We start from the raw sequence: 26,827 nt of genomic DNA, 5'->3' as shown, positions 1-26,827 counted from the left end.
GAAACAACTAAATCACATTTCCTATTTTCCCAGACAATAAAACATGAGAGCTCATCACAGTACTGTAAATGTGTTGTCTGATAATGACTTCAACCTAATTTTTTTTTAAACAGCAGTAGTTTGTAGTCTGGCTTACTAAAGTGGAGAAATTGTGCATTTGTTAGGGACTGAGATCATGGATGACAGTCACTCCAAAAAATTACAAAAGTGGTTTTAAAATAGTGGCCGAAACAACCTTTGTGTAAAATGCCCTAGAGAAGCTTTCTGTTTGCAAACTTGTAAAGTAAAAGATCAGTTTCTAGCAATCATTTTTCTTCATATATCACCAGTTTACAAAAAAATGGGTATGATTCACCTAAAGGTTTCAGTTTTTCTACCCACAAACCTGATGTAAATGAGCCAAAAAGACACATGCTGTGTCCCAAATCGCATACTTCTAAAAGTGCACTTACTCGAACAGTGCATGAAATCTTACTGCGGTTTCACACTTACCGGAAACTATGGTTGCATTTCACAAACATTCACAACTGTTCTTCTGACATTCACTGATTACATCCATCAGCTATCATTTATCATCTACCCTCGCCTCTTTGTCTACGCGGTGACCATTGCTTGTCAGGAGTGTCCAGCATTCTACTCTCAATTTTTTGACCATTTTGAGTGCACCAGCTAAAAATTCAAAGGTTGTGGTGGAATTTTCATATTGCTTTAAGCCTTTCCTTAGTTAATTCTCCAAATTGCCTCTATATGTGTCACAATAATACCTGTATTTGCCTTACACAGTACACAGAGACAGTGTTTTTCTAGTCTGGCTTGGATCTAATTCACACGTTCCTGTCTCCTTGAACAGTGTTTTACACATTGAGTCCCCAAACTAAGCTGAACCCATTGGCTCATAGATAGGCACAGCAATCCCAAATCTCAAGTCTCAACAAATGATAGATAATGAGCACTCAGACTGGTCTGTGTGAATTGACTCTGCATTAAATTGGGCACCCATGTGTACTGTCTGTCACTTCTCCTCGATCGAGCTATATAAACTATTTCAACTTAAGCCATCCGAGTCTCCTGAGTCTTCCTCATCAAGTGTCAAGATTCCTGAAATTTCTTAAAATTTCTGTTTTGGGTGCGCTGCCTTCCTCAACATAGGGCTCTGCGTTTTTTCATACAGCCAGATAATCATAAAGCACAGGCAAGGGGTAACAGTCCACAAACTGTGCTGCAAGTGTGTACATGAACGATTGTTTGTCTCTACATGTTCGCTCCACCCTTCACCCAGTGCTCGCTGGAATAAGCTCAAGCCCTGCACCTTTTCCAGACTATAGTCTAACACAGCCAGTGCCATAACTTAATCATCTTATTCTCCATGACAAAGATTCCCTTTACCTTAATGATATAGAAAAATTTGACCAACAAACATTTTTTCTTTGTAGTTTCAGCACTTACTGTAACTACACTGGATTTTTTTTCAATTCTGTAATTTTTGCACTGAGATTCAATATTTCTTTATAGAACCACTTCCCAAACAGATCTAGACGTGCTGATGTTATACTATAAACAAAGATCAGCTATGAAGGTTAAAACAGTCTGATCTCATCTTAACCTACGATAAGTACGGCACTATGCAGTGTGTAACAAGTTACAATGCCAAGTGCAAACTGCCTTTTAACAGGCAGAAACCTCAGGCAGAACCAGACTCATGCAAGAACAGTCATCTACCTGGACTGTTTTGGGGTTAAAGGGGGGGATAGAGGGAGATGAAGAAAGAGAAAGAGGTGAACAGAGCCCAAAGTTCAGTGTTACAGTGATGCTGCTGCTGCTGATGATGATAGTAAGACTGCAGTAGCCAAAGCAGCTGAAGTCAGGCAGGTCTACAGCAGGAGTCTTAATAACAAATTGTGGTTAAAGAGTCCAAAAACTTGATTGAAAAAAGTTTTTTTTCTTTGGAGGAAAAAACAACAGATTGACAAAAAGAACAAGGCTTTCACTCTTTAAATATAGACATTCACTGATAATTCATTAATTATCTAAATAAAAAAATACACAAAATTATGATTTCTTTAAAGATTATTTTTATATCATCATTATTTCATAATAAATTTTCTTGCTTTTATCTTTTCTTATTGTCTGTATATTTCTTACAGGCGTTATACATCTTTGGTCTTCATGGTCTCATATGTTGATGGGCTCTCGTGTTGCCTGGGTTCTCCTCTCGCGCTGTCATGGTCTTATGCTCTATCTTGTGATCTACATTTGTAATAATTAGGCTGGCTGGGTACTCCTGGGGTTGGGGTCTTGTGCTGGATTGGTTAATTGCTGGTTGAACTGTCTCTTGTTGAGGTTTTATATTCATTACTCTGTTGTAGGAATTTCCTGTGTCTTTTGATTCTTTGTAATGATGACCAATGATTTCTAGACTTCCATATGAATAAAGTTATTATCATTGATTAGCTGTCTTTAGCCAGCACACTCTCAAAGACTCAAAGGTTAAGTATCAAGATGATAGATAACCAAACATAAACATCTAAAACACAACAAAGGTTTTGATTAACTTGCTTGTTTTGGGTAGATAAATTTGAGGTCATGATTTCAATAAAAATTCAGGGGAAACATCTCTGTTTCTTACCGTCATTCACATACCATTCCCAGCTCCTCAATTCTGCTGTTTTTTCTCCTCTTAGCTCAACATCAAAGCTTCACACATCCAGTGCCTATAACCCCTCCCCCATTGCCTCTGCGTCGATGCCTCCACTGCTACTACACTGCCCAAAAAACCTCACTGACATCATAAGACTAGGCTATAAATCTTTCCAGTTTCTATGGCAATGATGTAAAATGCGGAGCCCTCTGTGTTACCACTCTATAGAGCTGATATGATGACGTTTCCATATTGAATATGCATCTTTGAAAGCGTTAGTGTAAAGCTCTCCTGCCTGGGGGGGATTGCTGTTCTTCATGAAATATTAAGTTCTTTAACTTGAGGACGGTGAAACTGTTTCACATTGTTGTGCTGATCAGATGAAAGGGCCTTTCAAAGTTCTGTGTGATATTAATAAATAATCCCAATGTTTAAAATAAGATCGGAAGAATACATAAAATCCAAACAAGTTATGTAAGTAAGCATAGAAACCACTAATGGCACACACCTCCTTAAAGAAGCGTTTCTAAAATTGTTCTTTTCACCTTGTAAAGCCTGACCAATCAAACATAGATTTTTTTATTTGAACTGAGAAGTTTTTTAAACCTTTTGAACAAAATCAACAAATAAATATTGCTTTATCCTTTTGTTTATGATGTTTTTTTGTCCACATTTGACAGGTTGGGTGATTTTGGCAACTTCTTTAGTTAAGTTGTAAGTAAATGTGCATTTTTTTCCAATGTAGAGCCTACTTGTTCTCAAAAATGAGTCACAATGTAGATGGTAATGTTACCGCAACTCTTAGCAATGATTTTCCCGGATAAAAGTGTGTGGATGTTTTCATGGCGGCAGCAATCAAAGGTCCCATATTCTGCTCCTTTTCTGCAGTTTAATATGAATCATTGATGTCATCATGAAATGGTAGTAACATGTTTTGGTCCAAAAAGCCAATAAATCAAGCACAGCAGCATTGTTTCCAGGCTCTCATAGCCCCTCTGTTCAGAACGCTCTGATTTAGTGGGCGTGACCTTCATATGTAAATGAGCCACCGCTGACACCACCCCACTCTTCTGCATCACTGAGAGCGGCGCCACAAGCTCCGAGTGCACAATGTTTAGAAAACAGCGAAGCTCGTTTACTGTAACATTACAGGCTAAAACAACAGGCTAACTGCAGCTACAGTTAGCATCCTGAAGCTAACACAGAGACAGGGGGGACACTGAGGAAAAGCTCTTACATCTGCTCCACAGCACACAGCATTTAAAATACTCACATTTCCAGGGTCCAAGGTTTGTTGGTGGATGGTTGGTAATGCGCCTGGATTCAGGACCAGTCTATTTTCAAGCCCTCTGTTGTACTGCCCAAAGTTGGAAAAGCAGTCGGCCGTGAAGTGACTAGCACACACATGCACAGTTTTACTGAGTGTAGCTGGAACATTTCCTTGATAAATGAACTCTAGTCACTTAGTCTTGTTTTCTTCTGAGATGGGAAGCTTGTGCATGGAACTATATGTGGCTGTTTACAGCCAAAAACAAAGCAGTGATGGCTCTTCAACTTTGGCATTCTCCTCCCGGGAAGGGGAGTGGGCGGGGAGGGGGTTCAGGGGTATCTGCTCTGTTGGACCAATCATGTCAGACTTACTTTTGATTGGTCAACAAAGGGAATTGCTGACTTCATCAAATCCCGAAAAATCAAAACAGCTCGTTTTAGGTCAGGATTTTACATACACAAGCACTACTAAGTACAGGTTTGGTCATTAAATATCACATTTTGTGGACTGGAAGGAAAAACAAAGACCCACAAATTTCTCTAAAAGACTTAATAAAGTGATTTTTGCATAATGTGGGACCTTTAAGGGGCCAGAATACTTAAAAGAGAGATTAGGACCACAAAAGTGGCCTGATGATTTTTCCTAGCGATAACTGGGGTCCAAGTTTCATTCATACATAAGCCCATGCTGGGTAAACAGATAGACAAGTCTGTGTGAAGTAAATCTTGCTTAGATCATCAGAGAGGACAACATTTACAATTTGCAGACAGCAGCACTAGCATGAGCTACATCGGCATTCAGCGTGTGTCTTCAAAAAGAGCTAAAATTAGAGACCCTGATATTGCTTAAAGGGATGGTTAGAGGTTTTTGAAGTGAGGCAGTATGGAGTCTTCATCAATAGTGAGTGTATTACCCTCAGGGGATCCATACAGCTCAGCCCCTCTGTTGAAAAGCCCCAGTGAAATTTCAAGAAACTCCTTCCCAAACACTAATGCTGTTGGAAGTGTACGCTGTATTAATCATGTTTTCAGCACCTGTCTTTGCTATCAGGAGCCTAGAGGTTTCTCTGCCTGTAGGGCATTGATCAGATAATCAGGTCTATGATGTACGAAACAACGTGACTCTTTTCCACTACGCTCAAGTATGGTGAATTTCAAAGACAGAATACATGACACATAAATTACAGAAATAAACAAGAGCAACGCAAATTACATGACATGACATAATGACTCTACATCCCTGACTCACCTGATTTTATTACACATCAAAACGTGACTAAACAAGTACATTTAAAGTCTATGCTGAAGTCTAAGGCCCCTAAACAAGCTGTGAACAGCAAATGTTTGACAATTTCATAAGAGGGCACTGACTTGTGATGCTTCCTTATTCTATATTACGGCAAACATAAAAAATTACAAAAACACAGGCTGATTTGAATACGTAGGAGTGTCTTTGGAAAGGAGCTCTCATGTTTATAGACAATACCTTCAGTAAATAAAGGCTAACAGAAACCGGATCCCCCAAATCCCAATTTGGAATCCCCTCATGTACTATTAAGCCAGCTCAAATATTGGACATGATTACAGAGAAGCCCACTAATCAAGCCATTCTGCTTTATCTCTAACCTTATAAAGCTCTGCTGGTTCCTGATTATTCATGAGCTGCCTCAGACTCATTGTGTCCGACTACTGAAGCAATTGTAAGTCATGCTGAGTATGGTCCATAGGGGAGCTGTGAAACACAACTAAATGATGATGAGGAGGATTGTGAGCAAATGAGCCTTGATAATTTGAAAGGGAAATGACGAGCACAGCAGCCAGATTACACTGTTTCTCTCTTTCAGTCTCTCACCAGCTAAAATATGTAGGATGGAGAAATCTTGGCGACATAAACATACACCACAAGATCATTTCTAAAAGGTATACAAGGCAAACACGCTCTCAAACAAGGGATAGGATGACGCAGACACATGCCACTACACCAATAAGTTGATTGTTTCTGTCCACCCCTGGTTATTACAGCGCTAACGGCTGTAAAAGTGCTTCAGAGCATCTGTCTCTGTGGCGTTTCAACTGTTAGCATGTCACCAAGCGCAACAAAAGCAAATCTCTAAGTGCTTACCAGACACGCTAACACTCAATGAACTGCAGCTGCTGGGGTGCTAAAAACATACATACGTATACATTTTTAACCATTACATACATTTGTAGCCGAATGCTCTGAGGCAACATCATCAGCATTCAAACACACACACACACACACACACACACACACACACACACACACACACACACACACACACACACACACACACACACACACACACACACACACACAAAGATTAAAATGAGATGAAGACCACCTCCATCAACCTGCTGGGTTATTGATCAGTGGTAAAACAGAGCTGCTGATTAATTAGGGGGCTGAAACCAATCAGACCCTAACACACACACACACACACACACACACACACACACACACACACACACACACACACACACACACACACACACACACACACACACACACACACACACACACATACATACACAAATTAGGAACACATACACAAAATCTCTGCATGTTTCCTGCCCCGTCTAGCCGTACATCAGAAAAATAAAAAACTCAAAACGCACTCCTAGGGGTTCAGATGATGCCTGTGTTACAAAAGAAGGCTCAGAGCTGTCATCTAAGGGTGAATGCAAACAACAGAAGTTCCAGCAGGTTATCAAGTTAGAGTGGAAGTAATACAGTAGGGAACTGTTACAGTATCCTTAAAAAAAAAACATAAGAAAACAAGTAAAATAATGATTCAAAACTATAGTTTTTCATCATTTACCTGCACTTGTTTTCAAACACTCCAGCTCTGTCTCCACGTCTTACACATAGACTCACACAGTTCAATATAACCTGTCCTGGGGTGTAACAAGGAAAATGGTCCCAAAGTGCAATTCATCACTTCTGTCTTCTCTGTTTTGTCTCCCCTAAAGCAATACTGACCTTTCGCTGTGATTCAGATCACACACACCCACACACACACGGATACCTGTATAAATGTCCAAACACACAAAGTGTTTCTTTAAATACACTTCATAAATTAACATAAAAATTTGGAGCTCTGTGCCGTATAATTTCATTACTTTGTGACGTTTGCCTCTGTGAAGGCAGCCAGAGTTGATGAAAATGCAGCAGGAGCTGGACTCGCATGGATACAGTTGGATTAAATATAATAATGGGCTTTGACAGGACAAGAGATGAAAAATACATTGGGTTATTGGCAAAAGTGTTCCAGTTCCTCTCCCTGTAATGATGGCCATCTATCACAGCCTTCATATTAATATTTTTATGCAGATTTGTATTGTTATGCTAATGTTAGAGTTACTTACCCCATTTCTGTTTTTGCTGACTGGGACCAGTTTGAGCCAGCAGCCAGTCTGAGATCTCATTAGAATTCACTTGTGTGGTGATGTAGTAACTGTATATATAGGTGATACAAGTTACAACACTTCTACTAATTTGTTAAGTAAAATGCTTCAAGAGTTAAGGTGAATACATACAGAATATGAGACCGTCCAACCAAAAACTTGTGGCTTCAAACGCAAAAGAATTTGAGGTCAAAATCTAACTCAAAGGCTCTTGAGCTTTTGTTACCACCTGACTGAGTCCAACAGACAGCTTGTTTCTATCAAACAACATTAATTAAACAGAGGCAATGACGCCATCAGCTAGCAAGCCATGCATGAACTAGTTCAACCAGCAACCCAGATTCACAGTGAGGGAGGATGAAAATGGGGGTGAGAAGTGAAAGTGCAAGAAAGACCAAGAGAAAGCGTGGGGAGGACATTAGGGGGAAGAAGAACAAAAAAGAAAAGGGCACAGACTGAAAAGAAGACAAAGGCAGAGACATGGAAGAAGACACAATGAGGAAATGAAAGGGTGAAGATGGTGAAATGAGAAAGACCGAGTACAGGATTCAGGCGATGAGGAAAGCAAATCAACTAATGCAGATCCCATGTACGCTTGTCTGGGCTGGAAATGCATCTTGTGTTGTGCCACGTTGTGCCTCTCCATCCAATTTCCTTCCTTTCATTCCTGTCAAACAACACAAATAAAATCTTTAAGAAGGATAGATTACCTAGTCTTCTTGTGAGCAATGGAGAGGAAAGCAGAGGTATGGGCCTGACCTAATATGTGTCACACAGAAAAACAGCACTATTTGCTTTAACACAGAATTCGTAATAACAGGTTGACAAGCCGTGAGAGTATGGTAAAAGATTCTGTTTAAAGTCCTTTTTAAGGACACATTTTAGCTACTGCAGCTCATTGGCAGTAAAAAAACACAACAGTAGTCGAGTCAGACGGATAGGTTTGTATTAAAGATTGACTATTTGTTAAAAAAAAAAAGGCTTCTCTCTCCTTGTTGTACTAGAACTTCAAACATGCTGACCACAGCTTATGTCTGGGAAGGTTCAGTCAGTACCACATCACTAAATGTTGACATGAAACCATTTTTTTTTTTGATAATCCCACAGCTGCATTTTACTTGTATGAGAGGTGCTATGAAAATAAAAGACTGATTGTTGCCCTTGTGTTTTGGTTCACAACAAAACATTATTTTATGAACAAAGCATTTATTTGTGTTTCAGATGATAGGATAACTTACATTTTCAAAGTTAGCCAGGTTTTGTTGTCGTTTATGCTAGCTCAAACAATAACTTAACTTTCAAACGTACAAAAAAGTAATAATTTAGAAAGCATTTGCATCTGCATTACTCTCTAAGTAAGTAGCATCATGCTATTCACAGACATGGCTAACAGAGCTAACATCAGACACCAACGCCACATTGGAAGAGCTTCACCTGCTGTGAGCAGACAGGATCCAGGAGACAGAGACTGAACAGACTGCTGAAGAAGCTCAGTCCTGGACCCTGTGGAGGTGGAGACTGGCTGAACTGGAGAATGATGGACAAGCTGTCATCATTTATTTTCTTATGGACCTTTTTGCGCTTTCTATACACTGTCTTACTTTTGTTTTCTTGATTGCTGCTGTGACTTCTATTTCGTTGTACTTGTTACAATGACAACAAAGTCCTGTTCTATTCAATGTCTTCTTTAAGCTGAGGCTCAAAACGTGTGATTGCACATTATTTTGTGATCTATTTAGCATCAGTTTTATGGCATTTGTTTTACTGGGACAAAACAGCTACACAGGAACTCAGAAACTGGTGAAATATTGGAAATAGAGGTTGGGGATTTGGACTTTGTATAATGAGGTGCTTGCTCTGAAAGCCTAATCAACAACCCTTCTTAAATAGGTTAGTGAACCCTTGTAGAAGTGAGCCATCTTTTTTCTATTTAACAAAAACTAAAGAAAGGAAAGACTTAATGAATTTACTTTTCACTTTTCACTGTTCTTGATCATGCTACAAACATAGGCTGATACTCACAAACAGGATCTTATGAGCATGCACTGAGTGATGTCAAAGGCTATCATTAGACCAGCACCCTGAGAAAACAGGGGTTAGGGCCTTGCTTAAGGACACTTAAGGAAATCAAACAGCACCTGTCCAATTACCATACCAATATCGGAACATGGTCCATACAGGATTCAAACTAGTGACCCTCTGACTCCTGAGCACTGTACTGTAAAATATCATAATAACTCATTAAGGCAGTAAACTTAGTTTTGCTGTGGGCAAAGCCTCTGTATGCTAAACTGATTAGCCAACAAAAGCTAAATTAACTGCAGATGATTAAAGCAGCATTACAAGAGTGTCTATGATGTGACGGACAATGCTTTTTGAATAATTCAATAATTAGATGTAGCAAACTGAATGATTTTAAACACACCGAGTTTGCTGATGTTGTGATTTTATCTCTAAGGGTCTGTGAAAAGACTCCAAGTGCAAATTCTGTTGACCCACAAAGAGATCCAGTCCACGGACTACTTACTATCCGACAATATAATGACAGACACACACAAGCACATCACAGCACATGATTACTTAATTCAACATATGGAGTACATGTGTTTCTGAGCTCCTGCTACAACCACGTAGAACAAACTAACCATAATTGATAATGTTACAGGGCGTGGAAGAGGCTGCGTGAGTGGGTGTATGGCTTGTAAAGTGACAAGAGAAGTGGTTTTAGAAGGAGTGTGAGCATGTGTGTGTGTGTCAGCTTGTTCTTTCAGCAACAAGGTTTTTCATCTCTTCCGAGCTTCATGCAATTAAATACATTGTCTTTTAAAGACACACCATTGAAACATTTTAGAAATTTGGCTTATCATCTTCCTTGTCAGGTGAAAGTTTTGAAGATAATGACCACCGGATATTGAGTTTTGCTAGCCTCGCTTACCAACTGTAGCTCATTAATAAACATATATATATTTCTGTTTTACTGAATATGTGTCATGCAGGGCTTGACATTAACTTTTTTGCTCACCAGCCACTGTGGCTAGTGGTATCCCTGAGTTACCAGCCACTCAGTATTATCACTGGCCACAATTTGTTGTTGGATAATTATGTTCAATATGATTAAAGCCGATGATAACAAGCTAAAGTTTACTTAAAAAAGATTTACAACCTCCTTAAATGTAAATGACCTCTATGCAGAGTCAAAACAAGACTACATCAATGTTAAAATCCACAGGTCCTTAATCAGGTATTCAGCTCTGATAAAGTTGTGTTTAACATTGTGCTCCTTTCATATGAAAATATGCAGTCTATTAAGACCTAGTTATTAAAATAGTAGTTTGTTATTGCTTATAATAAAATGGTAAAGGGGATTAATTGAACTGATAAAAACTCAGCAAGAGACACTGTCTGCTTAAATATTTATTAACGATTGTAATCAGAAAATTATTTCTTTTTTCATGAGAATGACAATGAAGGAGGGGTAAATTAAATTTCCTCAGAACTTTCATCATCAGAGTCATCTTTTTGCTTGTCTCTCTGCTCCATGTTTGAGATAAAATTCAACCCGCCAAAGTGGCCAGTGGGAGCAGCAGTGTTTCCAGCCACTGCCGAAATCCACCCGCATTTGGCCAGTTGGCCGGTGTTAATGTCAAGCCCTGGTGTCATGACAAAAACTGTAAAAAATACTAATAGCAGTTTCTTATAATAGTTCAGTTGTATCTGTATTTTTCTGTTAGTACAAAATATGTGAGATAAATTGTGTGTGCAATGAATGTGGTAAATTCTCCCGTTCAAAGTTTGAATGCTAGTTTTAGCTAACTTATGGTTATCGATGTTTCACACAGAATATGATCTCACGTGATATTAACCTTAAATGCTGATCCCCCATCAGTGTAACTCTTGGTTAATCAAGTATTTTCTTCTGAATGTAAAGTGGTTGTTAAGTCTCCGGAGATAAGAAATTTCAAAAAGTAAATTAGCATTTTGAATCACTAATGTATTCCCTGGGAATATTAGCGTCTTGAAACCTCAAAGTCAAACCTGACTGACTTTTTGCTTATCATAAGAAGAGACAGATTTTAGCAGTTAAGTCTCATATCCATTGTTTTTGATCTCTTTTTGAGCCGGCTGTTTCTGTGTTTTGATGAGATGGAAAAGTCAGAAAGCCATTTTTAGTCCTAAACATTAGTTTGAGAAACCCTGGGATGTAAGACCAGCAGCTTCACAAGGGTGGGGTGGATTAAATTTGAACTCAGCCATATGTCAGCCCTGTGATCATGGAGTGACTGGGTTACACAGCGAGGGAGCGGTCCGTGTATAATGAGCATGTTCGGAGGGCACTGAGGAAAGGGCTCAGTTGAATGGGCAAGCAGGCACTCTGATGTAGGTTAAATTTGCTTTTTCATGTTCCTGCCCCCTTTGCTTCACTGCCAGCCGTCTGATTCCTGTCTCTCAGACTCGGCTTCATTCTGTGCCGGTGTTGCAGAAGTTTCTCAGCTTCTCATCTACTCTAATTTCTCTCTCTCTCTATCTGCAGACACCCTGCACATTTTCTTTTGATCATTTGTCAGTTGCTTTTTTCAGTTTTTGAGTCTGTTTCTCTCTGCTTGTCTGGTACATTCTGGCTGTGTTATAAGTGTGACTCTTATCTTTTTTTGGACAGTGAACCAAATCATCCTCCTTTTGCCCCACAACTTCTTTCATTTTTACTCTCTCTAAACTCACCTTCTTCAAAATGTTTAACTCCTGCTCTGCATTTCCCTGACAGACTAAAAAGGGGAAATATTTGAGAGGACAGTGAGTTGAGTGAGGCTGCAGTGGAGGCAGTACCCTAACAGTAAATTGGAAGGAGCATTTCAGGAGCCACTTGGAAATGTTGCTGCATTTGCTCTCTTTAACAAACACACACACACACACACACACACACACACACACACACACACACACACACACACACACACACACACACACACACACACACACACACACAAACACAGAGTGGTGGTTTGGAGACTGTGTGGGAGTGCATACGCCTCCATTTCCCAAAATAACCACCAGATGAGGGGCAGGGAGGCAGGGAGGCAGGGAGGCAGGGCGAGGTTGGTACAGGCAGATATAAATGGATGGTAATTGTATGGCTCCTTCAGATTACAAATACAGCAGACTTATACAGAAACACTCCCTCTGAATACGTCTATATGTGTGCAAAATGATCCTGCTTACAAGAAACTCTGGAAGGTACTTAGTGTCTCTCTGTGCTACAAAGTTGGTGCACACTTTGCCTCAGTCATGTATGCACATATCCCAACACTTGACAAACAGATTATAGGGAATAATAATTGTATGGTTCGCCACTAGCACCCAAAACGAGAACTCCCATGTATTATTTCTTTAATCCCTCCAAAAATAGAGTTCAAGTCTCTGCAGTCGTTTCCTTGAGCTTCTTTTATCCTTAAACCAGTATGAAAAGCTGACTGTGCAGACTTTGTGTGTTTGTCCAAGCTTGGAAAACTCTGTTTTATTTGGAGGTACTGAATTAGAAGAAACTGCATCGCAACACCACAAATGTTGTCACAGTTAGCTCCTCCTTTCAAAGTGACACTATTATTTTGCAAGCCCAAAACAAGCTTCATGCAAAAGATAGAAGAGTATAATCAAGAAAAGGGGGGAGAAGGAATCAAGGTAGATCTTCTTTGATGCCTGGAAAATGCAAGAGTGTAAAGTAGAAAGCCAGCCAGGAGAGGTTGCCTTACGAACCTCATTTTTAGCATTGTCTTTCATTCTACGGTTTTTTTTCCCCTTTAACTAAGAAAATAACTTTTCCTTGCACTGATTTTATAGTGTTATTTTGTGACTTTCCCAAACCTGATATTTAGAAGCATTCTTATTTATTAAAAGACAAACAAAACAAAAGAAAACCTAAATATGTCATTACATAAAGATGCAAAACTTATCCATAGATTTAAGTATTCGTTTCACAAAATACCATATTACCGGTGATAGGGCATGTGTGACCACAGTAAAGCAGACTATGACAACAAATCAGAACAAATCAGTTTGCTGTCCTGTCTCTCCACCTGCTGCTCAAACATGGCATTACAACAAATCACTGTGGAGCAATCCTCTCCTTGCTTAGATCTTTGAGAGAAGAAAGAACAATTATATCAGCCCAAATTGAATAGCATGTTAAACATACCCAGACTACCAGTTTGGTAGATATTTTGATTACCTTCGTTTAAATTCAAAGCAGCTAAAATGACCTCAACCATGTCATAAAGCCATATCTAGAGAGCAAAGGCGTTGTCTGCCTCTCCTACCCAACCTTTTTTTGTACCAGCTTGAACATCTGATAAAAACAATTCTCCCATATCTGTTATGTAACACTTGTTTCCCAGCTCCTGTTTTTACCTTTTGATCAGCCTTTCACCCACTCTGGAAGCTGATAATGGCCACTGGGAATGACTTTACATCAGCAGATTCCAAACAAGTAGCCAATTTCAGTTAGCTTCTTTCGTTTGTTGTTGTTGTTTTTTTTCCAACGTGACACTCAGTTTTCTGCTGAGATAAAGCCTTTGATAAGACCAAAAGCAACATGACAGGTAAAACTACACAAGTGCACTGTTAAAAACAAACACTTATATTAACCATATTAAGATGGGCCACTTCTTCTTCCACCCTGCTTAAATGCTAAAGGTGGAAAATATCCTTTTGCATTACCACTTTATTTTGAAAACCAAAGCTACCTATTCAACATAAAAGAAATAATAATAATAATAATGATAATAATAATAATAATGATAATAATAATAATAATAATAATAATAATAATAATAATAATTATTATTATTATTATTATTATTATTATTATTATTATTATTATTATTATTATTATTATTATTATTATCATTTTTGTTGTTGTTGTTAAAAAATGATAATGTGTTCATGTATCATATAATACACGTACAATTATTTCAAAACACTTTTTATACCGTAAATGGTCAACACTGCTGCTTCAAGTAATAAAATGGCCTACATTAAAAATTGAAGTTCATGTTATTTTATTCGTTCTCTTAGCTTTAAACTATTAGATAAACTCTCAATTCGAGCATCTTTCAGCCGTAACGGTATTCGTTCTGCGCAAGTTTGAAATAGTAGTTGGAAGACGGCATCTGCTCATATAACTGTAAATCCTTTTTAACCACTACACCAACAATTACGGTAAACCGGGAAGATAAACAAAGCCCCAGCCCAGTCCTAGCTCGCAACAGTGACGTCAGCGCGCAGCGGCGGTGCACCGACACTCGGCGATTGGGTGAGCGCGGAGCTAAACTGTGTTGGACAGTAAAAAGACAAGTCGCCGATAACAAAAACAACAGCTGCGGCCGCATGAGGCCAACTAAAGACACAATCGCACTTTTCGGACTAACACTATAGAGATTTCGGGTAAGGAAACCTTTCCATTTTGATTTCTTGTAAGCGTCTTTGGGTAATAGAGCTACTCGGCTGCTTCCGCCCTCTAGGAAGTTTCTTTTGTCCTCTTCAGTCAACAACAACAAAACAGAGGAGTCGGTATTGTGACCGGAAAAGGAGTACAAGCGTGTCCAATTGCGGTCTTACAACAAGTCTTATGATTTACGATGCTGTTTTGTCAAAACAAGTTGGTTATCTCGCAGGTTATTACACTGTGAATACCTTTGGACTGACAAATATGAGGGACAGCGAAACGAATGAGATATCCTGCTGGGTGTGTTAGGTAGGGGCAGCATCAGCGATACAATGGACGATGCCATTTTATGATTCTTGAATAATAAGCTTACTTTCTGTTTGAGCGCAATACCACAGAACATATGTAATTTTTGTTATTTTTTTATATTATTTTCCTCTCTATAACAGATATGTTAAGACACATTATTGGGGAGGGGGGTTAAGGCCATGTGAGGTCAGCATGCCTTGCGTCTCATGCAGTTCACACTCTACAGGTCAAGTGCAGGGCAGCAGCCAGTTACACTGTTTTTTCATATAGAGCCATAAAAACCATCATCTTTGCCCTGAGCTTGAAGTGTGGATCTACTCATTGATAATTCCTTAGCCCTCTTTTAAAGTCGTATAGGGTTTTAGTTTTACTTATGAAATTATTAATTACTTTGTTTTTTTACTTCCAGATGTCACGATGGCTTCAATATTCACTATTTCAGACAGTGAGTCCGATTCAGAGGAGGTAAACGAGAAAGAAAACAACCAATCACCTACTGTGGAAGGGCAGCATGCTCCCCGACACACATTGACTCTACCTGAGCTCAGGCTGACAGGTAAGACAGCTCAAAGAAATGATGAAAAAGAAGACATAAAAGGTTTAAACCTGGAGCAACATTCAGCAGAAAGTTAGTGTTTATGTTACATAAGTGTAACATAACACACATTTTTAGAGAGACTGACGCATAAAAACATCACCATGGGACCAAAATAATGTTTGACTGATTCATATTAGAGTGTTCAGCTGTGCCAACACCTTCTTCTCTCTCAAAACTCCCAATTGATTCAGAATTAAATGAACTTTGTGTCATTATATTAGATTATGAAGTAATAAACATTCAAACATGCAACAAATTAAAGAAGAAATAATATAAGATTGCAGTGTCAGCTGAAATAGAAAATAACCTCTTTAGCATATTTGTGCAGCTCATGCCATAAAAACTGAAGCTGTTTGTATTTTAATGCACTATATCAGTCAAAACTACGGTGGCCTGATTTAGTCTATTTTTGACCTGTGTAACATCAAATTCCTGTCAAATCTGTCTCTCCAATATAGCAACAGGACGGATCAGGCTAAACTCAGAGTCCAACGCTTATTCTAGTCCTAAAGAAGGAGAGCTCCAAGCTAGGGGAGAAGAAGAGGCTGGTACACCCACTGAAGGAGCACCATTCAGAGTACGGTCAAAATCAGCCCCACCTGCCTTGTGGGCTGCCAAGAAATATGGGCGGCAGCTTCGGAGGATGAGCGATGAGTTTGACAGCCTGCTAGATAAAGGGGTAAGAATGATGGATCTTTGACTGAAAGATTGATTTAAAAGGTGCTTTAATACAGAGGGACCAGTGATAGGCTCTGTAGAGCATGGCTAGGGGTCTTTCCTGCATGTTATATGAGTGAAACTAGACTTTTCACCTGGGGTAAATAAGGCGTTATCTCTTCTTATCTTAAATTTTGGGAATCTGAAAAAAATGTTATATCACAGCTTTCCATCAAAAAAGCAACTACAAGGACAGTAGACAGTGAACCTTTAGGACATCAGACACATTATGAGGCAAACAACATTACAGGGCCCATAACAACATTTAGACAACAGCTAGGGATGGGAATTGGTGAGATTTCGTCAATATCGATGCCCTTATCGATTCTGCCTAGTGATCTGATTCTTTTTGGATTCCCTCATCAATTCCTGTTGTGAATTTTCTTGGTACAAAAAGTAGCTTTACAGGTTTTCTGTGTCAACAACATTTAATTGAGTTTATATTGTAAGTGAATAAAATGTAATTGGTCCTTGAGTCTGGATATTTCAGGGCATAATTCAACAGAAAAAGGTAAAAATTGCACACAATGTGACGTTGATGTACTGTGTTGTAATATATTAATAAAGTAGGCCATCTAGTGTCTCAAAGTGGTTATAGCAATGGTTTAAGTAGTTTGGAAGCTTTCTGTAGTTATGAAGTCAATTTCAATAGCTTTTGACATTTGAAATTCTCAGAATTTTTTACAAAGAGTTGATGTGATATGTTTCTGTGATGAAAGTTGAAATTCTATTCTGAAGGCTGAAGTTTACTGATGTATGCTAACTGCTAGCATATTAATGCAGTTTCCCATATACGTTAGCACCAAGCTTGCACTATTCTGTTATTTTGGTAAATAAGCTGATTTATACCATTTAAAATGTACTCAAAATGAATCTTGTGAGAGAGAGTGATGTACACTTCTTTATGAAGTCAGTTCTTCAGTAAAACTTCAAGCTGAAAATCCTGAATCAGAGTTTTCTTGGGAAACGTTAACTAACTGCTAAGCTAAGATAGCTGCAGCAGACTAGTCGACGTAAGGCCATTGATGAGTATGTTTCACCTTATTTTGTTTTTATTCTGCGCAGGAGATGAGAAAGGTAAGGAGCGCTGGGACAACAAAACAGATGCACCACTCTAAAAGCTGGTGGAGCTACCTCTTCAGTCACCAGGAGATGGAGGGCGAGAACAACCACCATGAAAATCACACCCACCGCACTGAGTAAGCACTGAGAGAGGACATTTGACTGAGACATGATCTGAAGAATGGAGGGATGTCTGGAACTGATGAAAAATGGAAAGAAAGTCACAGAAGAAGAGGCCAGAAAGATCGATCGTGGTGAGAACAATGAGCCCTGCTCTGAGCAGGGCCCAAAAAAGAGGTTTGATCAAAATGAGAGTGATCCAAACAGAAGGCTACGGCTAAGCACTGGGACGCAGTCGTGTCAATAAACACGTTAAATGTTAACTAAATGGGAATTGACGTTTTGTGTTGATCTTGGTTCAGCTGTTAATGATAGTGTTGCACAGCCTACTTTGAAAGGGTGATAGTAAAGCATGAGTATAGACTGTAAGCTATCAGAACTCTATAGATCAGATAAAATGATGCACCAAGAGAAGAGATGTGACATATTTAAAACACAAAGACTAGTACAGTAGATGATTTTATGGGTAACCAGCTAAAGATGTTTACTGTTGTTGTCTCACCAGTGAAAAATATGCAACATACAGTTGATGGTGAGATCAACGCTCTGAACCACCCATGGCCACATCGTGTGCTGTTAGAATTTCATTCCATGTCTATTTTTTAGGAAATGTCAATATGTTATGGATGCTTGTTTTACTCCAAATGTTGAACACAAGCTAAAGGATACCACTGTATTTGTGTGCCAAAACAATCTACAGGCAACAGAGGAATTTTTTAAAGGTAGTCATCTTGAGCCTTTTTTCAGCTTCCTGCTCTGCTACATGCAAGACAGTTTGTTTTTCAACAACGGTACTTGACTATCACTAACTGCTTTATGTCTAAAATAATCAAAAGAAGAACAATCTTGTACAAGGACAATCTCTGATGCAGAAATAATATCTTTTGTAAAACTTCAGGGTTAGATTCTATCTAAATAAAATTAAACATACATATAAAAGCACAAACCAGTATATCTTTTTAAATCCTTTGATGTGCAAGAAAGCAGACTTGGACATTTTTATGTGTAAATATTTTGTTCATATTTTATCGTAAGGGTGGGTGGGAGGTTACAAACATTGTGAATTAGCAAGATTTTATTTTACAAGTTCTTATATTATGAAGTTACCGTGCTTCTATATGAGTTTGGCAAACCTAGCAATAGGCAGTGTACAATCCATGGCTGTTGTGTTAATGTTACGTGCATATTTAAAGATGTGGGATGGGATGAGTTATCTGCTGTAGGAGCCAGCACACTAGCCTGTGGTCATGTTTACTGTGTATTCAGTGCAAATGGACTGTGAAAATGAAACTTTAGGGGTCTGGTCACATTGAACACAAGTGTAAGGGTTTAAAAAAAGTTTTTCTGATAACAGAACCAACATATCTTCAAAATGTTAGTCACCCCAGTTAATTGTTTAGATTAGGATTTTCCTACAACAGCAGCAATTACATTATATTGAAATATTTAATTATTACAAATTACAACCTCACTCCACAGACTGCTATCAGAGGGGAACTCAGTACATACTCAGAGTTGGTTACAGGAAGGGGAAAATAGTATAACATTAAAAACCTGATATTACAAAATGTTTGCAAAATTAATCAACTCAGATCTGTTTCCAGCCCGGCTAGGTTCTGAGGAAGCACAATGAACACATGGTGTTCATTTATAACCACTTTACATTGTGTATAAAACGGGCTCTAAATTGGTAAAGGGGTGCTGACTGGATGAGATTTACTTTTTTTACATTCAGGCTTTCAATATTTTCAAAGCTGTCAGACTATTAACAATTATCACTATTTTGGACAAGTTATTACTTTTTTTACGGAGGCTTTCAAACAAAAGTCATCACAGCTACACATCTTGGTAAATTCATTGGGTTATTTGTGACTTGTTCATCAGTATGTGGCTATTGAAAATGATAATAAGTTTGTTTTCCTTGGTGGAGTTCAGTGGTGAATTTCTTGCGTGTGCAGGCTAGGAGACTGCATGAAATGTCTTTGAGCTACGATAAATGTTTTTATAGCTTTCCCCAAAGTTGGCGAGGGAACATTTTTGATCAGATTTTTTTTGTAACGCAGCATCTTTTTAAAAATGTGTTGAAGTTTATGATTAGTATGCATCACCCTGAGTGTAAAAAGTTTATTGACCTAAACAGTTTTGTGACTCTTTAAATCCTGAGGTACATGCCACAAAGCTCCAAATGTTCCTCCTGTTAAACCGAACCCAATACAGTTATAAATGGTTTTAAATAAGAAGAGGTTTGACCATTTTTAGAATTATATATATTTCAAACATACTGATCAGAAGAAGTGTTAAGAAAAAAATCATTTTTCCGAATAAGAAAGTTCCACCAAATAGACCTATCCTCATACTTTAACACACATTGAATCAACCAGCAAAGAGACTGAACATGCTGTTAAAAACTAGGAGCCAGATACGAATGCTTTGCTCTTTCTCGGGGAACAAAGCTTGGAATTGAAAAGAGTATGATACACTGAACTGCCTTGAACATGCTGTAACCTGTGATGTGGCGCCACATAGCCAGCCTTGTCTGATTGCCCGACTACCGCCTTAAACATTACAGCCTGCTGTCACATTTTAATGCAAAGAGCACATGACAGTGAGGTGTGTTCACTGCCATGTAAATGAGAAACATTTAAAATGGCTGATACAGTTCTTTCTGAAAAAGCCATTTTCAGTTGTTACTCAAACATGTGTGCAGTGAACACACCTCGTATGAAAAAGCTGCCTAGACACCTGGAGTTTTGCAACCATCCTTGATATTACTTGAATCTGGAGATGTGTATGGAGAAAATTGAATTCTAATATTTGCTTTAAAAAACTGTTTTCTTCATTTTTATTTTTCAATGACTTTTGTAAATGTATTTTCTCTACAGCTGTGAAACTTCTGGTTTATGCTGTCCTGAATAAATAATTTTAAGAGTGATTTTAAAGTGGGCTCTTTGTGTATTTCTTGACAATTATCAAGTAAAGAAAACACACCTTCAAAAGTTGACAGTTTTAATGACCCAAAGACTTTATCATTCACTGGCAGGAAAAAGATGGTTTGAGTTGGATGGAGACCAGTTTATTTTTTTGACTACACATTCCAGCTATTCTTCTTGGTTAATTTTCACTTCTGCATCACTGCCAGTCAGATACGAAGAACAACCCTGATGAAGAGGAATCTCAGAAGGTCATTTTTGTTCCTTAGAAGTCTATATCACTTGTGATGCATCCCAGCAGTACTTGTGCCCACAGTCCAAACCTGAAAGTCTATCCATGTCTGCATCACTCAGTGTGAAGTCAAAAATCTTGGCGTTATCCTTTATTCTGTCTGGATTTGATGACTTGGGCAGCACAGGTATCCCCTGCTGCACAGCCCAGCGCAGAAGGACCTGATGGAAAACAATAACTTTACCAAATGCGTTTACCAAAAAGCCCTCCTACAAGATTATGCTGGCCTTCAAATATCTTAACCTGTTGAACCTTTCTGTTGCCTGTACCTGTGCAGGTGTTCGTCCACAGTGTTTTGCCACCTCCATGACATCAGGATGAGTAATAAGTTCTCCTTTTCCTAAAGAGGAGTAGGACTGGAAACACACACCATACTCCTGACACACATTTCTTAGCTCTGTTTGGCACAGCTGTGGGTGAAACTCTACCTGAAGAAAAATGAAAAACATTCCTCTGACAAAAAGTGTTGGAGAATATTTTTCTGCTTCTATGTTGAGTATAGTTATAGGTCCTCTTCCATTGTTAAGCATTTACCTGTAGCACAGCAGGAGGAGTTTTGCAGCTCTGCATCAATTCTTTCATATGAGCTGGTGTGTAGTTGGACACTCCAATAGCCTTCAGTTTCCCCTGAGCATGCAGCTCCTCCAGTGTGGCCCAGCTCTGAGCTCTGTTGCCTAGAATGAAATATTAATAAGACATCATTACATGTGAAATCCAAGAACAACTGCAAACTTGAGGAGGACAGTGAGAAGAGATTGAATTTTGCTTAGTAGATTATTTATTCATAAAGCAAAGAATCCCTCCAAACACCTTTCTTTAAAACATTCATGTAAATACAGCTTTTGAATATATGTTCACGATGTGATTTGGAGGAAAATGGACTCAACACTGGTTTTTATTAAACTACTTACCTGGGTTGCGTGGGTCAGTTACATCCATGCCCTGTGTGCCAGGCCAGTGAATCAGGTAGAGGTCAATGTAACCCAAATCCAGCTGAGACAAGCTCTGAAGGGCTCCTTCCATGGATCTCTCACCCTGATCCTTTGGACCCAGCTTACTGCAAAAGGAGAAGAGGGGGAAAGATTGTTTAAAATTGTTCAATCCCACCAAGAGCCAAGTTTTAAGAGTGATTAGTTTCATATAACACAACGCATAGTCATTATATATTTTATTTTTCAAGCTGTATGCAAAATAGCATTAATAAAGATATGACTGTATATGCAAAACATTGGCTATGAATGATTGTACCTCTTAAGTAACTTAAAACTGCTGCACAATGACACTTTGGAAGCCTTGCATGCTTACACTTAACCTGGTTATGAATATATCTTCTCTACACGAGCCATGTTTGGGCAGAAGCTCCTTCAGTGCTCTCCCCACGTCAGCTTCATTCCTGTAGACAGCAGCACTGTCAAAGGAACGATAACCAGCAGCCAGTGCTGCATCCACGGCCCGGTAGACATCAGCATATCCTACCAACTTATAGGTCCCCAGACCCAGGAGGGGCATCTCAGCCCCGGTGTTTAGGAGAACAGAAGTGGTAGTGGAGGGTATGGACATCTCACTGGATTCACTTTTCTTTTTGTAGCCTGTTTAGACTTTGTCTTCCCAGCTCTGATAAAAAAAAAAATGGAAAGATATAATGTTTATTTATGTCATTGAATTGTGATTGGTATTGCACTAGGTGTTTTGGAGTAGAAGGTGACCTTGTTTTCTGCACGTTTTTAACCCTTTCTACAACTTCACAAGATGAAGTAGTAAAGTTAAGCATCATTTTTTCACGTCTTAAAAGTAATTTAAAGTATATGTTTTTTAGGTTGCAGTGTGTGCGACAGTGAGACAACCCATGTATGTTAACTTTCAGAATGCTTAAACGAAGGTAATTGTAAAATTATGCTAAAATAAGGAGTCTGTGGAATGTGGGCATGAGGCAGCACATTGGGGCATGTTTTTATGAGACACATCCTTTCATACACATGACAGTTCTGCAACACATGAACTCAACTAACGATATAGTTTTACATCAAACGTTAACACTTTAAAATTAATAGAAAAGATCTAGTGGAAACACAATAAAGATGGAAGTCTTTCTTACCTCGTGGGTTCTTTCAACGGTTTCTTTCGTAGAGTAAGAGCACAAGAGACAACGGGCCAACCGTCCACTCACAAACTAAAACGCCTTTTTACAAAACGTTACAGGTAAGAGTTAAACTAAACTTTTTGGCTCGCAACTTCAGTGGAGAATTTTGTTTACGATTACTCCATTCTTCCGCAAGTGGTCAGCTGATAGTCACGTGACAGATTAAGCGGCTTTCAGTGTCGTCATAGCGACACCTGCTCCGAAGCCTCTGATTGGAAGAAGATCCAGCCAATCAGTGGAGGAAACGCGACTACAAAGTGGAAAGTTGTCTGGTTCGGTCAATGCCACAGACTTTTTTTTGGCAATTCCTTAGGACTGATGTAAAGTTTGCTGAATGTTTTATCGAAGTGATGATGTTTCAGTCCGTGATTGCTTCTTGATATTTTCTGTTGACTTATAGTGATGCAGAAAACCAAGTCTCACTCTACTTAAACCTTCAACATTTTATTTAAAGTTGGGGATATACCTGCTGTGCAAAAGAAAGACATATAAATATTTGGTTTTAACATTTTTTTATTAAAAATACCCTCTAATCCATCTTTTGTTTTCAAATAATCAGGAATAATGCAATTTAAAATATTGACAATGTGCATATTTAAATCATGGCACTTTATAAGATCTATGAAAAACAACTTGATAGTAAGTCATGAACAAAAATTAGTATACATTGTAGGCCAAAATTACAGGGCAAATTCATCATCTTATTTAACAGTTATCTTTAATTCAACCGTATTTCAGTCAAAATACTTAGCCTTGTCCCCATCCACTAATACAGTATAACAACTGAATAATAATTTAATCAATTAATTTAATAATAAGAGCTAATTTTGACTTTAATTTGAGTTACTGTTTCAAGTACTTGGACATAATGTCTCAGTGGTATTTACTGCTTGTGAAAACCAAAGAACACTGGCAGCAAAATCACACAATGGACAAGAGTTTTGACTCAACCACTGATGAATCAAACAATTTGTGCAGAGTCCCTGCAGTACTTGCGTCCACAGTCCAAACCTGAAAGTCTATCCATGTCTGCATCACTCAGTGTGAAGTCAAAAATCTTGGCATTGTCATTTATTCTGTCTGGATTTGATGACTTGGGGAGCACAGGTATCTCCTGCTGCACAGCCCAGCGCAGAAGGACCTTAAGAAGAACAACAACTTTAATGCTTCTTGTGTGTTTATTTTAAAAATAATAAATTATTCACTTGAAATGCGAGGCTGTGAATCTATTTCTGTTGTCTGTACCTGTGCAGTTGTCCGTCCATAGTTCTTTGCCACCTCCATGATTACTGGGTCAGCGATAAGTTGTCCTTTACCCAAAGAAGAGTATGCTTGGAAACATACACCATGCTCCTCACATACACTCCTCAGCTCTGTCTGGCAAAATTGTGGGTGAAACTCTACCTGTATTAAAATAAAGAGCATTTATTATGTGCCATGGCAAGCAACTTTTTTTCTTTAGAGCTTGTGTTGTTCATCTTTTCACTCTGTATTCTACCTGCAGCACCGCAGGGCGAGTTTTGCAGTTTTGCATCAGTTGTCTCATGTGAGCTGGTGTGTAGTTGGATACTCCTATGGCCTTCAGCTTCCCCTCAGCATGCAGCTTCTCCAGTGTGGCCCAGCTCTGAGCTCTGTTGCCTGGATTCAAATAGAAACTGAAAATCATCACCAGTGATAATCACTTACAACTACATAATGCAACATATTGAATCATCTTGCATAGACAGGTTGATCTAAAAATATCCAATATACATGGGAAAATGTGTACAGGAATAAAACCTATGCATATAAAACTGAGTTTAGAAATTGTGTTTTTAGAAGTGAAGATTGATAAAGGGAGTCTTTCACTTTCCTCAAATTGCTACCACATTTCCTCCAGTCATGTGTTTTTCTTGTATCCTCCATGAAAACTACCAAAAGTACCATTGAAATTTGTTTTTGTTCAATTGTGGCATCTGATCCAGGGGAGCATCACCCGCTCTGTCACGTGAAAGAGCATTAGTGATACAACTTATCAATTTAAGGCTAATATAGCCTTAATCACACAACCATAAGAGTACATATAAGACAGCTAAAGACTCTCAAGAAGGCCGCTCCTGAACATCTAGCAATGAAATATGAAGCTAAAACCACAGATCATCTACTGTTTTGAAATGAATTCTATTTTTGTACTTTGGTTGCATTGGTCAGTGGGCTCAAGACCCAGTGTGCCAGGCCAGTGGATCAGGTAGAGGTCAATGTAATCCAAGTCCAGCAGAGACAGGCTTTGAAGGGCTCCTTCCATGGCTCTCTCACCCTGATCTTTTGGGTCCAGCTTACTGCAGGGAGACAAGAGAGCGGGAGAAATATGACATGTATACAATAAACTTAAAAACTTTTGCTTTCAAACCTCTAAATTTGTATTCCATCATTATGTTTATCATGAAGTTGTCTGTAAAATGAAAATCATTTTAATAAAATTCCTGAAGTAATATGAGCTTTTGTTTTAACCTGGTTATGAACACATCCTCTCTCCTCAAGCCATATTTGGGAAGAAGCTCTTTCAGGGCTCTACCCAAGTTAGCTTCATTCTGGTACACAGCTGCGCTATCAAAGGCCCGGTAACCAGCCTGCAGTGCTGCGTCCACTGCCTTGTTGACATCTTCAGGGGACATCAACTTGTAGGTCCCAAGACCCAGTAGGGGCATCTGAACCCCTGTGTTCAGGAGAACAGAAGGAGTAGCGGAGGATGAGGACATCTGAGGAGTATGTTCGTGTACCTTCTGTGGAGTATGCCAAAAAAGGGGCAGAAAGAAGATTCAGAGGATTATGAGCCTTAATGACAGATCTGTTGAGTTAAGAACTAGCTTAGTGTACACTGTGAGCAAAATATTGACAGTGTGACTGACAGAGTGTTGTGTAAAATTAAAGCCAACATTGTTATTCTGGTTTATAATTCGCAAGAGCTCATGTGGAATCAATGCACTTTTGATGACGACTAAGAAATTAAACTGCGCCATTAGGTTAGTTTGCCAACATACAATGTTAATACTGCTTGAGTGTTTTCCTCACCTCTTGGACTCCTACGGATTTTTTTCTAGTCTAGCTGCACAAGAAATGCCAGCCTATCGTCTTCTCATACGGTAAAGAACAGTGCTAGTATACAGTCATGTGTATAAAACTGGAGCACTGACTTCCTGTATCGTTGGTAGGAGTAATTTTACAACGCGCCGTTAGACACCGCACGTGGTGCAGTGAAAGTCACGTGACAGGCTGGTTTGGTTTTCGGTGCCACACTCTCTGGCGTCATCTTCAGGATAGAGGAATTCATTACCAAGTCAATCTTTTTTGGGAATGTGCCCACACAGATTTTTTTTGGGACAGATATAACATTGTTTGTGAATGGAAAGCTTTCTATAGAAGTACAAATTGTTTGTAAATATATTATTTTTGGTATTGCTACGTAGAGTCTCCCCTCAAAAAAAGTTTTTGTGTTAAATTTAATATTGTTGTTAGCCAAATATCACATTCATAGCTGTAAGCATTTAAATCAAAAGCCAAAACTTATTGTATTTAAGTCACTGTTGTCCTCGTGTTTAATGTCCTTAAATTATTGCACAAATGCCAAAGCCCAGAAGACCAAAAATTTATGCACAGAATATGAACTGTAAAAAATATATATATTTTATTTTTGTACTTTTTTGTTCTGAACATGAAGTTTGAGCCTCGAGCTTTGTTTTTTTCGAATGCATACATTGTAATATATATTTTCAATTTTAAAAAAAAGTTAAAAATGCTTATTAGAATTCCTTAATTGTGATGTCATTGACTGTATATAACAAGTAACACCAAGGTAAGAAAGTTTAAAAGCGTTTAATTTAGGAACCACGGTCATAGCACATGACAAAA

At 38.6% G+C, this 26,827-nt stretch overlaps 3 protein-coding genes across 3 annotated transcripts; 1 reads left to right on the top strand and 2 right to left on the bottom strand.

Moving 5' to 3' along the window:
* The first annotated feature begins 14,604 nt into the window (after positions 1-14,604).
* Positions 14,605-19,171, top strand: badb (BCL2 associated agonist of cell death b). The gene is made up of 4 exons (XM_074699292.1): positions 14,605-14,770; positions 15,490-15,636; positions 16,137-16,357; positions 17,461-19,171. The coding sequence occupies exons 2-4, from the start codon at positions 15,498-15,500 to the stop codon at positions 17,596-17,598; spliced, it is 498 nt and encodes a 165-aa protein (XP_074555393.1). The 5' UTR covers positions 14,605-14,770; positions 15,490-15,497; the 3' UTR covers positions 17,599-19,171.
* Positions 19,172-19,248: 77 nt separating this feature from the next.
* LOC141811290 (putative oxidoreductase YtbE) lies at positions 19,249-23,113 on the bottom strand. The gene is made up of 6 exons (XM_074699290.1): positions 22,895-23,113; positions 22,112-22,413; positions 21,711-21,856; positions 21,334-21,473; positions 21,069-21,227; positions 19,249-20,960 (listed from the first exon to the last, which is right to left on the bottom strand). Exons 2-6 carry the CDS (start codon positions 22,357-22,359, stop codon positions 20,781-20,783), a joined length of 873 nt encoding a protein of 290 aa, XP_074555391.1. The 5' UTR covers positions 22,360-22,413; positions 22,895-23,113; the 3' UTR covers positions 19,249-20,780.
* Positions 23,114-23,507: 394 nt separating this feature from the next.
* Positions 23,508-26,160, bottom strand: LOC141811289 (glyoxal reductase-like). The gene is made up of 6 exons (XM_074699289.1): positions 25,991-26,160; positions 25,430-25,701; positions 25,112-25,257; positions 24,438-24,577; positions 24,185-24,343; positions 23,508-24,080 (listed from the first exon to the last, which is right to left on the bottom strand). Exons 2-6 carry the CDS (start codon positions 25,675-25,677, stop codon positions 23,901-23,903), a joined length of 873 nt encoding a protein of 290 aa, XP_074555390.1. The 5' UTR covers positions 25,678-25,701; positions 25,991-26,160; the 3' UTR covers positions 23,508-23,900.
* Between the last annotated feature and the right edge of the window lie 667 nt (positions 26,161-26,827).

Source organism: Halichoeres trimaculatus, unplaced genomic scaffold (assembly GCF_033239565.1).
Source record: "Halichoeres trimaculatus isolate MK-OKI-2021-1 unplaced genomic scaffold, fHalTri1.1 fHalTri1_scaffold_22, whole genome shotgun sequence".
Lineage (NCBI taxonomy): Eukaryota > Metazoa > Chordata > Actinopteri > Labriformes > Labridae > Halichoeres > Halichoeres trimaculatus.
The sequence above is the reverse complement of the archived record's forward strand: the minus strand, read 5'-3'. Positions and strand labels throughout refer to the sequence as shown.

Bases quoted from the DNA above. Each gene is read 5' to 3' on its own strand.
- LOC141811290 (XM_074699290.1), bottom strand. From the start codon at position 22,359: ATGTCCATACCCTCCACTACCACTTCTGTTCTCCTAAACACCGGGGCT. The intron at 21,474-21,710 runs GTAAGTAGTTTA...ATTTCATTCTAG, and splicing joins AACTGACCCACGCAACCCAG to GCAACAGAGCTCAGAGCTGG. The intron at 20,961-21,068 runs GTACAGGCAACA...GTTTTCCATCAG, and splicing joins GTGGACGAACACCTGCACAG to GTCCTTCTGCGCTGGGCTGT.
- LOC141811289 (XM_074699289.1), bottom strand. From the start codon at position 25,677: ATGTCCTCATCCTCCGCTACTCCTTCTGTTCTCCTGAACACAGGGGTT. The intron at 24,578-25,111 runs GTACAAAAATAG...ATTTGAATCCAG, and splicing joins CACTGACCAATGCAACCAAA to GCAACAGAGCTCAGAGCTGG. The intron at 24,081-24,184 runs GTACAGACAACA...GTTCTTCTTAAG, and splicing joins ATGGACGGACAACTGCACAG to GTCCTTCTGCGCTGGGCTGT.
- badb (XM_074699292.1), top strand. From the start codon at position 15,498: ATGGCTTCAATATTCACTATTTCAGACAGTGAGTCCGATTCAGAGGAG. The intron at 15,637-16,136 runs GTAAGACAGCTC...TCTCCAATATAG, and splicing joins ACCTGAGCTCAGGCTGACAG to CAACAGGACGGATCAGGCTA. The intron at 16,358-17,460 runs GTAAGAATGATG...TATTCTGCGCAG, and splicing joins ACAGCCTGCTAGATAAAGGG to GAGATGAGAAAGGTAAGGAG.